The 13,850-nt window shown below is 43.1% G+C and overlaps 2 protein-coding genes across 5 annotated transcripts in view; one reads left to right on the forward strand and one right to left on the reverse strand.

Moving 5' to 3' along the window:
• Positions 1-3,839, forward strand: part of polh (polymerase (DNA directed), eta) — a 51,087-nt gene extending 47,248 nt beyond the window's left edge. Inside the window, exon 12 of one of the 2 annotated variants that reach the window (XM_059982530.1) lies at positions 1,300-3,839. The gene's annotated coding sequence lies outside the window, so the exon portion shown is untranslated. The remainder of the gene's footprint in view (positions 1-1,299) is intronic. The other variant, XM_059982529.1, reaches the window with a different exon arrangement.
• Positions 1-11,449, reverse strand: part of LOC132400942 (GTP-binding protein 2-like) — a 33,287-nt gene extending 21,838 nt beyond the window's left edge. The window contains exons 1-2 of one of the 3 annotated variants that reach the window (XM_059982534.1): positions 11,032-11,445; positions 265-291 (exon numbers count right to left, since the gene is read on the reverse strand). In XM_059982534.1, the coding sequence (XP_059838517.1) occupies positions 265-291; positions 11,032-11,355 (351 nt within the window). In that variant the 5' untranslated portion in view covers positions 11,356-11,445. Of the gene's footprint in view, positions 1-264; positions 292-11,031 lie in introns of all 3 variants that reach the window. The other 2 variants (XM_059982532.1, XM_059982533.1) reach the window with 2 other exon arrangements.
• Between the last annotated feature and the right edge of the window lie 2,401 nt (positions 11,450-13,850).

The raw sequence follows: 13,850 nt of genomic DNA on the forward strand, positions 1-13,850 counted from the left end.
CCTGACCAACATACCCTCTGTCTACCTCCACGAAAGTCATCCAAATCGAAAGGCGCACACACACCATATAGGCTGCTCTTGGCCCTAAATGGCTGAGCCCTTGTTTGCAGTCAGCTGGGCCTTGAGAAGACATTCAGAGAAATATCAACTCTGCATCAAGACCCATAAGAATTGCTTGAAAGGGATCATAGCAATGCATTACCAGGCATATCAACTAGAGTCCGAACCCTCAGCCCCAGAAGTGGAGACTCCTGTCCAACTCACCTTGTACTCAATGTTTCCTTCTTCTGCCTGTAAAGGAAAAGTATTAATATTATCACACACAGCACTGACATCCCATCAAAATCCCCCCTGTACAGACACTGCCAAGAACCGGCATATAGCAGTGAAATAGATGGGCTGGTTGAGTGGTGTCACAACTGCACTCAATGTCAGCAAGACCAAGGATTTGATTGTAGACTTCAGGAAAGGGAAGGGAACTTATGAAGACATACCAAATCTTATTATGCGGTCTGCAGTGGAAGGGGTGAGCAGCTTCAATTTCCTGGGTATCAACATTGTAGAGGATTCATCCTGGGCCCCAACAAAAACAACACACCAGTGGCTATACTTCATTAGGAGTCTGAGAAGAATCTAGCAACTTTCTACAGATGTACAGTGGCGAGCATTCTGACTGGCTGCATCACCACTGGCATGGAGACTCCAATGTGGCAGGATCAAGGCTGCAGAGGGTGGTAGAGTCAGCTAGCTCCATCACGGGCACAGCCTCCCCACTATCAAGGACATCTCCAAAAGGAAATACCTCAAGGTGGCATCCATTAACGAGCCTCATCACCTGGGACATGTGTTATTATTACCATCAGGAACCTGAAAACCCACACTCAGTCTTTGAGGAACAGCTTCGTCCCCTCTGCCATCAGATTTCAGAATAGTCCATAAACACCTCCTCACTGTTTCGCTATCACACTTTTTATATTATCACCTAATAATTCTTTATACCTTGCATTGTACTGTTACCACAAAACAACAAATTTCACAACAGTGATAATAAACCTGATTCTGATAATAGCTACTTCCACAAAACAGTACTAACACATCTGTACTACACAGTTAAGACTGGCACTTGATTCTTTGATTGTGTAAATTTAAAGGCTTACTGTAGAATATTCAAAGGGATTATTGTGTTTTTGGCACTTTGACCCTGAAGTAATGCTGTTTCATTTCATGGATCTTCATGTATGGCTGAATGACTTTTAAACTTTTTTTTAATAAATTTTTTAAAATTGAATTTTCAAATAGGTTACAGAAAAAAAAGTTATCAACCCTTCCCCTCTCCCCTTAATCCCTCCCCCCTAACATATCCCTATAGAAAAAAAAGAGAAGAAAAAAAGAAAGAAAGAAAGAAAGAAAGAGAAAGAAAGAATGCCTGGATATCGGAAGATCCCCACATGCTCCATGGAGTTCATAATAGCTTTAATATGTATATTTATTTATTTCCCCTGATAACCAATAATTTTATCTTCAGAGCACCTATATATTTAATCCTATCTTTTGTAAATAAGGGCACCAAATTTTCAAAAATATTTCATATTTATCTCTTAAATTATAAGTAATTTTTTCAAATGGAATGCAGCTAAAAACTTCATTCTTTCAACGATCTATACTTAAGTATGAATCCGATTTCCAAGTAACTGCAGTAGCCTTTTTGGCTACTGCCAATGCAATTTTTATGAATTCTTTCTGATATTTATTCAATTTGGATTTTGATTTTATCCTTTAAATATCACCTAGTAAAAATAATGTTGGATTATGTGGAAGTTGTATTCCAATAATTTGTTCCAGTAAAACTCTTAAATTTGTCCAAAAAGATTGAATTTTAAAACAAGATCAAGTAGAGTGTAAAAAAGTACCAGTTTCTTGATTACATCAAAAACATTGATCAGATAAATTTGCGTTTAATCTATTTATTTTTTGTGGTGTAATATATAATTGATGTAAAAAGTTAATTGTACTAATCTTAGTCGAACATTTATTGTATTTGTCATACTGTCAAGACATAATCTTGACCAACTTGTTTCATCAATTTTAATCTTCAAATCAGTTTCCCATTTTTGTCTTGACTTATGAATTCCCTGCTTAATTGCCTGTTTTTGAATCAAATTATACATACCAGAAATTTTTTTTTAAATTTTCCTTTATGAATTAAAGTTTCTATTTCATTAGGTTTCAGCAATTACATTGTTTGACCCAGTTTATCTCCTAAATAAGCGCTTAATTGGAAATAACAGAAAAGAGTGTTATTTGATATTTTGTATTTATTCTTTAATTGGTCAAATGACATTAATATACCTCCTTCGAAACAGTCTCCTATATATATAAAATCCCTTTGTGAAACCAATTATATAAAAGTTGATTATCCATTGTAAAAGGAATAAGTTAAAGGTCTCTTTGCTAATAAAGATTTATCTCATCATCAACATTTATCTTATTCCATAAATCAATCAAATGTTTTAGTATAGGAGATTCTTTCTTTTCCCGTATCCATTTAGATTCCCATTTATATATAAAATCTTCTGGTATATTTTCTCCTATTTTATCTAATTCTATTCTAATCCATGCTGGTTTATCTTCATCAAAAAAAGATACAATAAATCTAAGTTGATTTGCTTTGTAATAATTCTTAAAATTTGGTAATTGTAACCCTCCTAGGTCAAATTTCCATGTCAATTTTTCCAACAATATTCTTGACATCTTACCTTTCCAAAGGAATTACACATTTATTTAACTCTTTTAAAAACTTCTGCGGTAATTGTATTGGTAGTGTTTGGAATAAATATTGTAATCTAGGGAATATATTCATTTTTACAGCATTAGTAGGTAGAGTCAATGTTATTGGTAACATCATCCATTTGTCAAGATCCTCTTGAATTTTTTTCAATATGGCAAATAATTTAGTTTATATAAATTCTTTATATCATCATCAACTCTTATACCTAGATACTTTATACCATTTATCGGCCATCTAAATTGAGTTATTAATCGACATTGACTATAATCTCCTTTAGTAAGAGGTAGAATTTCACTTTTATCCCAATTTATTTTGTACCCTGATATTTTCCCATATTCTTCCAATCTAGAAGGTAATTTACACAACAAATGCAATGGGTTAGCTAGATAAATCAGAACGTCATCAGCAAATAAATTAATCTTTTATTCCTCTTGATTAACTCTGAAACCCATAATATCTGAGTCAGTTTAATTAATTCAGCTAATGGTTCTATCGGCAACACAAATAAAGCAGGTGATAATGGACAACCTTGTCTAGTTGACCTTGTTAACTGAAATGATGTTGAAATTTGGCCATTTGTCACCACTTTAGCTTTGGGGTTAGTATTTAAGGTTTTAATCCATTTTATAAAAGATACTCCTAATCCATATTTTTCCAATACCCTAAATAAAAAAACCCATTCCAATCTATCAAATGCTTTTTCTGCATCCAAAGCAACTGCCACACTCATTTCTTCCCTCTTTTGTGCCAAATGAATTATGCTAAGTAACCGAGTTACATTATCTGTCGATTGTCTATTTTTAATAAATCCTGCTTGGTCCATGTGTATTAATTTTGGTAAGTATTTAGATAATCTATTAGATAAAATCTTTGCTATTATTTTATAGTTCATGTTCAACAAAGAAATAGGTCTATATGATGTTGGCTTTAAAAGATCTCTGTCTTTTTTTGGCAATACTATTAAAATAGCCGTCGAAAAAGATTCTGGAAGTTTATGTGTTCTTTCCGCTTGGTGTATTAGCTCCATAAAAGGAGGAATTAATAAATCTTTAAACTTTTTGTAAAATTCAGGCGGAAAACCATCTTTTCCTGGAGATTTATTACTCTGAAGAGATCCTAGAGCTTCTTCGACCTCTTTTAATGTAAAAGGCACATCTAATCCCTTCTGTTCTTCCGAATTCAATTTTGGGAGAGTCATTTGTGATAAAAACCTTTCTATCTCAACAATATCATTTTGTGATTCTGATTGATACAGTTCAGAATAAAAAAATTTAAAAGTTTCACTGATTTCTAAAGGTTTATAAGTAATTTTATTTACACTTGTTCTAATTGCATTTATCGTTTTGGAAGCCTGGTCTGTTTTTAACTGCCAAGCAAGAACCTTGTGTGATCTTTCACCTAGTTCATAATATCTCTGTTTAGTTCTCATCATTGCTTTTTCTGTTCGGTATGTCTGAAGTGTATTATATTGTAGCTTCTTATTAACAAGTTGTCTTTGTTTTTCTTCTGTCATATATCTTTGAGATTCTTTTTCTAATTTTATAATCTCTTTTTCCAATTGATCTATTTCTACCATATATTCCTTCTTAATTTTAGAAGTATAACTTATTATCTGGCCTCTCAAATATGCCTTCATCGCTTTCCATAATATAAATTTATCATCAACTGAATCTAAAAAAAACTGAATCTGTTTTTTCATAAAGTCACAAAAATCTTGACGTTTTAATAATATTGAATTAAATCTCCATCTGTAAATCGATTCCTTATCGATCATTATCATTTTCAAGGGGGAATGATCTGACAATATTCTTGCTTTATATTCCATATTTTTCACTCTGTCTTGAATATTCGCTGATAGTAGGAAAAAATCTATCCTTGAATAAGTTTTATGTCTATTTGAATAAAATTAATAATCTTTCTCTTGGGTTAATTCTTCTCCATATATCAATCAAATTTAAATCTTTCATCAATGATAAGTTAATTTTGCTACTTTTGGTTTTGTAACAACCTTTGTTGACCTATCTAAAACTGGGTCTAGACAAAAATTAAGTCTCCACTTATTAATATTTTATCGTATGTGTCAGCCAAATTCAAAAAAACCTCTTGTATAAATTTTACATCATTTTCATTTGGTGCATAAATATTTATAAGAGTCCATAGTTCTGAAAAGATTTGACAATGTATAATTACATATCTTCCCACAGAATCAATTAATACATTTTGTATTTTAATTGGTAAAGTTTTGTTAACCAAAATTGCAACTCCCCTCGCTTTTGAATTAAATGAAGCTGACCCAATCTCTCTTTAATTTCTGATGTCCTATCTCTGTTAAATGTGTTTCTTGTATAAAAGCTATATCTATTTTAATTTTCTTAATGCATGTTAAAATTCTTTTTCTTTTCACCGGTCCATTAAGCCCATTAACATTAAAACTTTAAAAATTCATTAAATTAGTCATTATTTTTAACGGGGTTACTCCAATCTATAATAATACATAATAATTCAACTCTCGTAGTACCTTGGGGAATTATTTTAAAATTCTCCATGTTGCTATGTGTCTCCCCTCCACTCATCCAGGCAAAGAAAGAAAGATAAAAGAAAAATAGATTATAAAGAAAAAAACAAAAAAAACCCTGCTAATGTTGTGAATGAAAAAAAACTTATCCCTTCTTTAAGACCAACAATTTTAATATTATTTTGTCTACTAAAATTTTCAAGCATGTCTATTTTTTCAAGTCGTTTTCTTTCTGATGTCCAGGCAAGAATATTTTCTTCCATTTTATTCACTCTATCAATAGTGTCTCTCGTTATTTCTTCCAACTTTTTAACTTTCTTGTCCATTTTCTCCTGTTTATCCACCATTTTATCAAACAGTCTTCATATTTTTAATCTTTTATTATTTTTAATGTTTTTAATTCATGCATTATTTGCACCAAAGCTTTTCTTATGTCTCCAGAAGATCTTCCACCTCCAACCTCTTCCTGTTGTTCTTCTTTTACCTCCTCATCTTCATCTGTATGTTCCAGAGAATCCAAACCCACCTCGGATTCATTTTCACTTCCACTTCCAATCGTAGCTGGGATTTGTAGTTCAAATTGCTCGTGTTTGTGCATGCCCCTTCCTTCGCACAAGTGCAGTTCCTGTTGTTCCTTCTTGGAGACTGTTGATGTTGCCGCCAATTCCTGTTCTGTATCACCGGAGGTAAGATGCACTTGAGTCCGAGGCTCCTTCATGGTGGCCGGCCCAGCTTGTACTGTCTTCAAAGTAGTAGTTTTCTTCTGCGTCTGTTTAGGAGGCATATCTAAGGAAAATCCTGAGTAGTTTAGACATAGTTTTTAGAAAATATTTACTAACTTTTCTTCACTTAAACATTAATTTTAGTTTTTTATGGGAGAGCTGGATTTCCACATCTCAATCCTACGTCATCACGTGACGTCCCCCCCAATGACATTTAAACTTGAAGTTGAAATTCACCCAGAGCCAGAGCTCTCCAAACATAACACAGGTACATAGCTGTGCATGACATTCATTGCAGAGACTTGGTGAGAATTGTTCTAAATTAGCACTGCTGGGTTACTGATGCCATTCTCTGTGGCAGATATCAAGGGGAAGAGAAAGAAGAGCCAGGCAACAGCGAGGAATGGCTGATAATTGCAGACACAATAGCCAGAGGACAGTTACATTCTTCCTGCATGAGCAGAGTAAACCTGAAAAATCACCCTTGTGTGAAAGGTGTGAGTCACTGCCATCATCCCAGGTTCATAACACAGCAAACTAACCATTCCACTGGAAGTCTGGTGCCCACAAGCTGCCTTTGAACAACTGACTCCAACCACCCTGGAGACCAAGATGTTGAGGATTTAAAGTGCTGCGACTCATTCCCCACATCCTTCCACCTGGAGATTCTGAAGGGCCAGTGGTGGTCTACATGATTAACGTAGGCAGCACTACTACCTCACAGGGTGGGACCAGCGGGCTGGCTCTTCCTGCCAGAGCCCGGACAAACACTGGCTCACTTGCCGCATTGCCCCCAATTACTTGGGCAGGTAGCAGGGACATCCCATAATAGTTTAACACCCTGAAGCTAGAAGCAATAACACAAAATGTCAGCCTGGGGTGCAGGGGGAAGGGGGTCAATTAGAGCAAATAATTGTTGATGATGGTGAGCTAAAGTAAGACAATGTTGCAAACAAGTTGCACCCATAGAGAGAAATAGAATCATTTCAGATTCAGGATAATTCATCACAACTGTGTGTTTTTATTTAACAAGATGGGGAGGGTGGATAACTGTGAGGGTGTTTAGGATACAATCACTAAGTGAAAAAGGATATAGTGCTTTCGTTAATCACTAAATGTTAGCAGAGCAATAGAGGTGAAACTAGAATACCAAACAAAGCAGGAGCAATCTGAAACTGTTAATTAGAGACAGAAGGGGCAACCTGTGCATGGTGAGGTAGTCACAGAGAAGAAGGGCATCATGGTTGGGGAATTCAGGGAATATCAATAAAGAGCTTTGTAAACTGTCTATGAAAATTACCTCACTGCTCCTCTTTATTGCATTATTTATTTTGCAAGTCACAATAATTATGTCCCTGTGCTATAGTGTTGCCGGAAAGCAACACATTTCACATCATTTAAGTCAATGATACTAAACCTGACTGGTATTCTGGTGGTGGATAAATTTTCAGGGCCTGATGAGATGTACCCCAGGCTAGAGAGGGTGGCAAAGGTGGGGTTTGCTGAGAATCCGAAAGAAATTTTCACCTCATTGCTTGCCACAGATGACTGGGGAACATACAGCATGGAAACAGGTAGTTTAGCCTATCTCACTCAAGCTGAACAAGGTGTATATGTGCCAGTTTCCCCATGCTCATGTTTTGCCCATATCCTTCCCAAAGCTATCATCCTCGATTCCTTTCTTCAAGAGCACCAGTTATCAGGCAGGTGACAAAAGGATGGTGAATCCAACATCAGTGGCAGGGAAGTTATTGGGGGAGAAAGAAAATCAACAACTCAAATAGTGGGAAACCTCATGAACATTTTCTTGAGCTGTAACACTAGCTATAATTTGCTCAGTAAACCATGATTGGATCACTCCTACTGTTCTGATGTTGTGACTCAAGGGAACATGTTTCCACAACTCCCACAGTCCACTGGAACTTCACCGGACTCCCCGTCTCACAGAGCCCCTGGAACATCACCCGACTCCCCCTCTCCCACAGTCCCCTGGAACATCACCGGACTCCCCCTCTCCCACAGTCCCCTGGAACATCACCGGACTCCCCCTCTCGTACAGTCCCCTGGAACATCACCGGACTCCCCGTCTCCCACAGTCCCCTGGAACCTCACCGGGTCCCTGTCTCCCAGAGCCCCTGGAACTTCACGGGGCTCCCTGTCTCGCACAGTCCCCTGGAACCTCACCAGGCTCCCCGTCTCCCACAGTCCCCTGGAACATCACCCGACTCCCCCTCTCCCACAGTCCCCTGGAACATCACCCGACTCCCCCTCTCCCACAGTCCCCTGGAACATCACCCGACTCCCTGTCTCCCACAGTCCCCTGGAACATCACCAGGCTCCCCCTCTCCCACAGTCCCCTGGAACATCACCCGACTCCCCCTCTCCCACAGTCCCCTGGAACATCACCAGGCTCCCCCTCTCCCACAGTCCCCTGGAACATCACCCGACTCCCTGTCTCCCACAGTCCCCTGGAACATCACCCGACTCCCCCTCTCCCACAGTCCCCTGGAACCTCACCCGACTCCCCCTCTCCCACAGTCCCCTGGAACATCACCCGACTCCCCCTCTCCCATAGTCCCCTGGAACATCACCCGACTCCCCCTCTCCCACAGTCCCCTGGAACATCACCGGACTCCCCGTCTCCCACAGTCCCCTGGAACCTCACCGGGTCCCTGTCTCCCAGAGCCCCTGGAACTTCACGGGGCTCCCTGTCTCGCACAGTCCCCTGGAACCTCACCAGGCTCCCCGTCTCCCACAGTCCCCTGGAACATCACCCGACTCCCCCTCTCCCACAGTCCCCTGGAACATCACCCGACTCCCCCTCTCCCACAGTCCCCTGGAACATCACCCGACTCCCCCTCTCCCACAGTCCCCTGGAACATCACCCGACTCCCTGTCTCCCACAGTCCCCTGGAACATCACCAGGCTCCCCCTCTCCCACAGTCCCCTGGAACATCACCCGACTCCCCCTCTCCCACAGTCCCCTGGAACATCACCAGGCTCCCCCTCTCCCACAGTCCCCTGGAACATCACCCGACTCCCCCTCTCCCCCAGTCCCCTGGAACATCACCCGACTCCCCCTCTCCCACAGTCCCCTGGAACATCACCAGACTCCCCCTCTCCCACAGTCCCCAGGAACATCACCCGACTCCCCCTCTCCCACAGTCCCCTGGAACATCACCCGACTCCCCCTCTCCCACAGTCCCCTGGAACCTCACCCGACTCCCCCTCTCCCACAGTCCCCTGGAACATCACCCGACTCCCCCTCTCCCACAGTCCCCTGGATCATCACCGGACTCCCCGTCTCCCACAGTCCCCTGGAACATCACCCAACTCCCCCTCTCCCACAGTCCCCTGGAACATCACCCGACTCCCCCTCTCCCACAGTCCCCTGGAACCTCACGGGGCTCCCCGTCTCCCATAGTCCCCTGGAACATCACGGGGCTCCCCATCTCCAATAGTCTCCTGGAACCTCATGGGGCTCCCTGTCTCCCACAGTCCCCTGGAACCTCACCGGACTCCCCGTCTCCCAGAGCCCCTGGAACCTCACGGGGCTCCCCGTCTCCCATAGTCCCCTGGAACATCACGGGGCTCCCCGTCTCCCATAGTCCCCTGGAACATCACGGGGCTCCCCATCTCCAATAGTCTCCTGGAACCTCATGGGGCTCCCTGTCTCCCACAGTCCCCTGGAACCTCAGCAGGCTCCCCGTCTCCCACAGTCCCCTGGAACCTCACCAGGCTCCCCGTCTCCCACAGTCCCCTGGAACCTCACCGGACTCCCCGTCTCCCACAGTCCCCTGGAACCTCACCAGGCTCCCCATCTCCCACAGTCCCCTGGAACCTCACCAGGCTCCCCATCTCCCACAGTCCCCTGGAACCTCACGGGGCTCCCCGTCTCCCATAGTCCCCTGGAACATCACGGGGCTCCCCATCTCCAATAGTCTCCTGGAACCTCATGGGGCTCCCTGTCTCCCACAGTCCCCTGGAACCTCAGCAGGCTCCCCGTCTCCCACCGTCCCCTGGAACATCACGGGGCTCCCCGTCTCCCACAGCCCCTGGAACCACACGGGGGGGGGGGGGTCTCCCACAGCCCCTGGAACCTGTTATACTGTGTAACATCAAAAAAAGGGAATATAAAGAGTGTGGGCATACCACATTCAATAGTCCACAGATCTGCTAAACCAGCACCCACCACGAGTGTTCTGGATTATAAAAGTGTGATTGTTAATTCTGTAGCAGCTGTATAAATAAACCCAGCTATTTTCTTCTTCATACATTCATGGCTTATACTGAAATAAAAGTTTCAGACTGAACTTTTTCATATTCAAACAATTTTAAATTCCACCATATAATGGTCTCTCTTTCGTTGGAGTTCGCTTCATTTTGGGCAGTCCTTACATGCACCTCTACTTTCCTTATTTACCTTGTCTTCTACATCATTGCTACAATTCAGAGGCTTACAACCAGCCCCCATGCCTCCTTTGCTTCCCCATAAACTAATCTGTTCAACACTATCATGAACCTCTTTTTTTTATACTGACATCCTCCAAAATATTGAAAATCCTGGAATACTTGGCTCCTCCTTTGTTTACAATGCAATCAGGTAAGTAACAGAACTTTCATTATTTGTGCAACTAGCACTGAGCTGCGGAGACAACTGTCCATTACACACAGTGCCTTTGAATTTACTCAGAAACAATTTCCGATATTCTAGCTGCTGTTTGTTCCGCTTTCACAATCTACTTTGTTCCTCAGTGCGCTAACTTACGGCCCCAATCGGCCAGGACACCATCCCCTCCAGTCCTGCTTTATGTACTCCTGCCCTATCAGCCTGGACATCACCCCTTCCTCTCCCCCACCCCTACCCCTGTCCTGGCCGTCACCACTCCCTGCCCCGGTTGTCATCCCTCCCTCACCCCCACCCCTTTGCCCCTCTCTCTCCCCTACCCTCCTGCCCTGCCGTTTCCTTCTACACAATTCCACCCCACCCACCGACCATTTCTCACCTCTGGCGGGAGGAAGGGAGGGTTATTGCGGCCCCGCGGTCGACTCTTCGGCTTCTTGTGCCCGGGTTTGGGCGCCGCACTACCCTTGTTCTTTTGAGGCGGTCCGGACACGGGGGTGGCGCCGGAGCCCGGGGCCGGAGCGGAGGGGATCCCACGTCCGCAGGTAAGTCGCGCAGGGCCAGGTCCGGGGCCGCGTCCGGATGCACCCCGGGCTGGAGCCGAGGAACGGCCGGAGCTGGAGCCACGGCCCGAGATCCCAGCGCTCCCCGCCCCCGTTCCGGGGCTTGAGACACCCCCAAACAACTCGCTCATCAGCGGCTCCATGGCAACAAGCCCAAGGACCACTCAAACACCAACCGTCGTCCAATGGCTCGCACTGCGCCTGCGCCACCGCTACCCCAAATCTGAATGAGCATGCGCAATCTCCGACATAAACACTGCTTAGTGCGCCTGCGCCGCCACCTCAGCCGTCGCCAGTTCTGTGTGGCTCATAAAGAATGCTTCTTGCCAATGCATGTAATTCCACCGAGTTAGCAGTGGACGATGCTGTGATTCCTTTCGGGGATGCTATTCTCGGTTCCGTTTGAGGATTGATTCTAGCGGGATATATTAGAAGCTCTAATCCTTCAATTGAGTAACCATGCAGCAGAATTCCATTCGTCAATGAAACCGATCTGTACTTGGAGAGGGGTTATGTGATGTCCAAGGGGGTCGGGAGCGGGGCTGGGGTTTGGATGGGCCTGAGGAGAGCAAAGAGCAGATGAGGTGTTCTAACGATTCTATTCACATTATGAACAAGAGGGTAGCTGGGGAGGGAATAGTACATGCGAAGGATCAACGTGGCTATATATGGCCTAATTCTACTCCTGTGTATTATGATCTTGGGACCTTATCGAATCTGGAAAGGCAAAGACTGATTAGAGATAGTCAGCATGTATTTGTGTGTGGAGAAATAGTGCCTCTCAAATTTGCTTGAATTTTTTTTTGAAAGGGTGACCAAAAGATTAGGTAGGACCGTAGATATTCTAGAACAGAGACCGACGGGTACGTAGTTCTCTGAAAGTGGATATACAGGTCGGCAGGGTGGTGAAAAACGTGTTGGCATGATTGCCTTCATCGAAGAGAGAATTGAGTAGAATTGTTTGGACATCACGTTAGAACCATACAAGTTGTTAGTGAGACCACACCTGGGGTATTGTGTTCATAGAAAGAATGTGATTAAGCAAGAGAGAATGCAGTAAAGATTCACAACGATGTTGCCGGGTCTGGAGGGCTGGAGTCCTAAGGAGAGGTTTGATAGTCTGGAATTGCTTATTGTAGGCCAAATCAAAAGTGGTGATGAATCAACATATAGGAGGCAGACTGAAAATCTTGCTGGGTGGTGCTATAACAACAACCTGTCAGCAGGACCAATGAACTGATTATAGACTTAAGGAGAAGGAAATGAGAGGCCTATGAGCCAGTCCTCATTGGAGGATCAGAGGGTTAATAACTTAAATTCATAGGTGTCATTTCAGAGGACCTGCCCTGTAATTACAAAAAAAAAGCACAGTAACATCTCTACTTCCTGAGGAGTTTGCAGAGAATCGGCATGACATCTAAAACTTTGACAAACTCCTATCGATGCGTAGTGGAGAGAATATTGACTGGCTGTGTTGCAGCCTGGTATGGAAACACCCATGTCCTTGATCAGAAAATCAGGGGATATGTCTCAGTCCATCTCAGGTAAAGCCATCCCAACCATTGAGAATGTCTACATGTGCTTTCGCAGGATGATCCATCATCAGAGACTCCCACTTCCCAGGACATGCTGTCTTTTCACTGCTGCCAATAGGTGAAAGGTACAAGAGCCTTCGGACTTGCACCACCAGATTTAGGAATAGTTACTACCCCTCATCCATAAGGCTCTTGAACAAGGGCCCATCTAGTGCATGCTGAGCCATTTAAACTATCTATTCCCATCAAACTACACCAGGACCATATCCCTCCATACCCCTACCTATCCAAACTTCTCTTAAACATTGAAATCGAGCTCGCATCCACCACTTGTGCTGGCAGCATGTTCCCCTTAAATTTTTTACCTTTCAACCTTAACCTATGAACTCTAGTTGTTGTCCCACCCAACCTCAGAGGAAAAGCCTACTTTCGTTTACCCCATCTATACCCCTCATAATTTTGTATATCACTATCAAATCTCCTCTCAATCTTCTAAATATCAAGGAATAAAGTCCTACCTATTCAATCTTTCCATATAATTCGGGTTCTCCAGAGCTGGCAACATCTGTGTAAATTTTCTCTGTATTCTTTCAATCTTTTCTGTAGGTAGGTGACTAAAACTGCACACAATACTCCAAGTTAGGCCTTATACAACTTCAACATGACATCCCATCTCCTGCACACCACAAACAAGAAAATCTGCAGATGCTGGAGAGACTCATCAGACCAGGCAACATCAATGGAAAAGAGTAAACAGTTGTCTTTTCAGGCCAAGACCCTTCATCTGGCTGGAAAAAAAATATAAGTCAGAGTCAGAAGGTGGGAGGAGGGGACGAAGAAGTACAAGGTGTTAGGTGATGGGTGAAACCAGGAGGGGTGGAGTAAAGAGCTGGGAAATTGATAGGTGAAGGAGATAAAGGGCTGGAGGATGGGGAATCTGATAGGAGAGGAGAGACGACCATGGAAAAAAGGGAAGGAGGAGGAGCACCAGAGGGAGGTGATGGGAAAGTAAAGAGATAAGTGAATGAGGGAAATGGGGATGGGAAATGTTGAAGGGGGTGGGGGTGTTCAGTTACTGGAAGGTTGAGGAATCGATGTTCGTG

The sequence above is a fragment of the Hypanus sabinus genome, chromosome 10 (assembly GCF_030144855.1).
Source record: "Hypanus sabinus isolate sHypSab1 chromosome 10, sHypSab1.hap1, whole genome shotgun sequence".
NCBI lineage: Eukaryota > Metazoa > Chordata > Chondrichthyes > Myliobatiformes > Dasyatidae > Hypanus > Hypanus sabinus.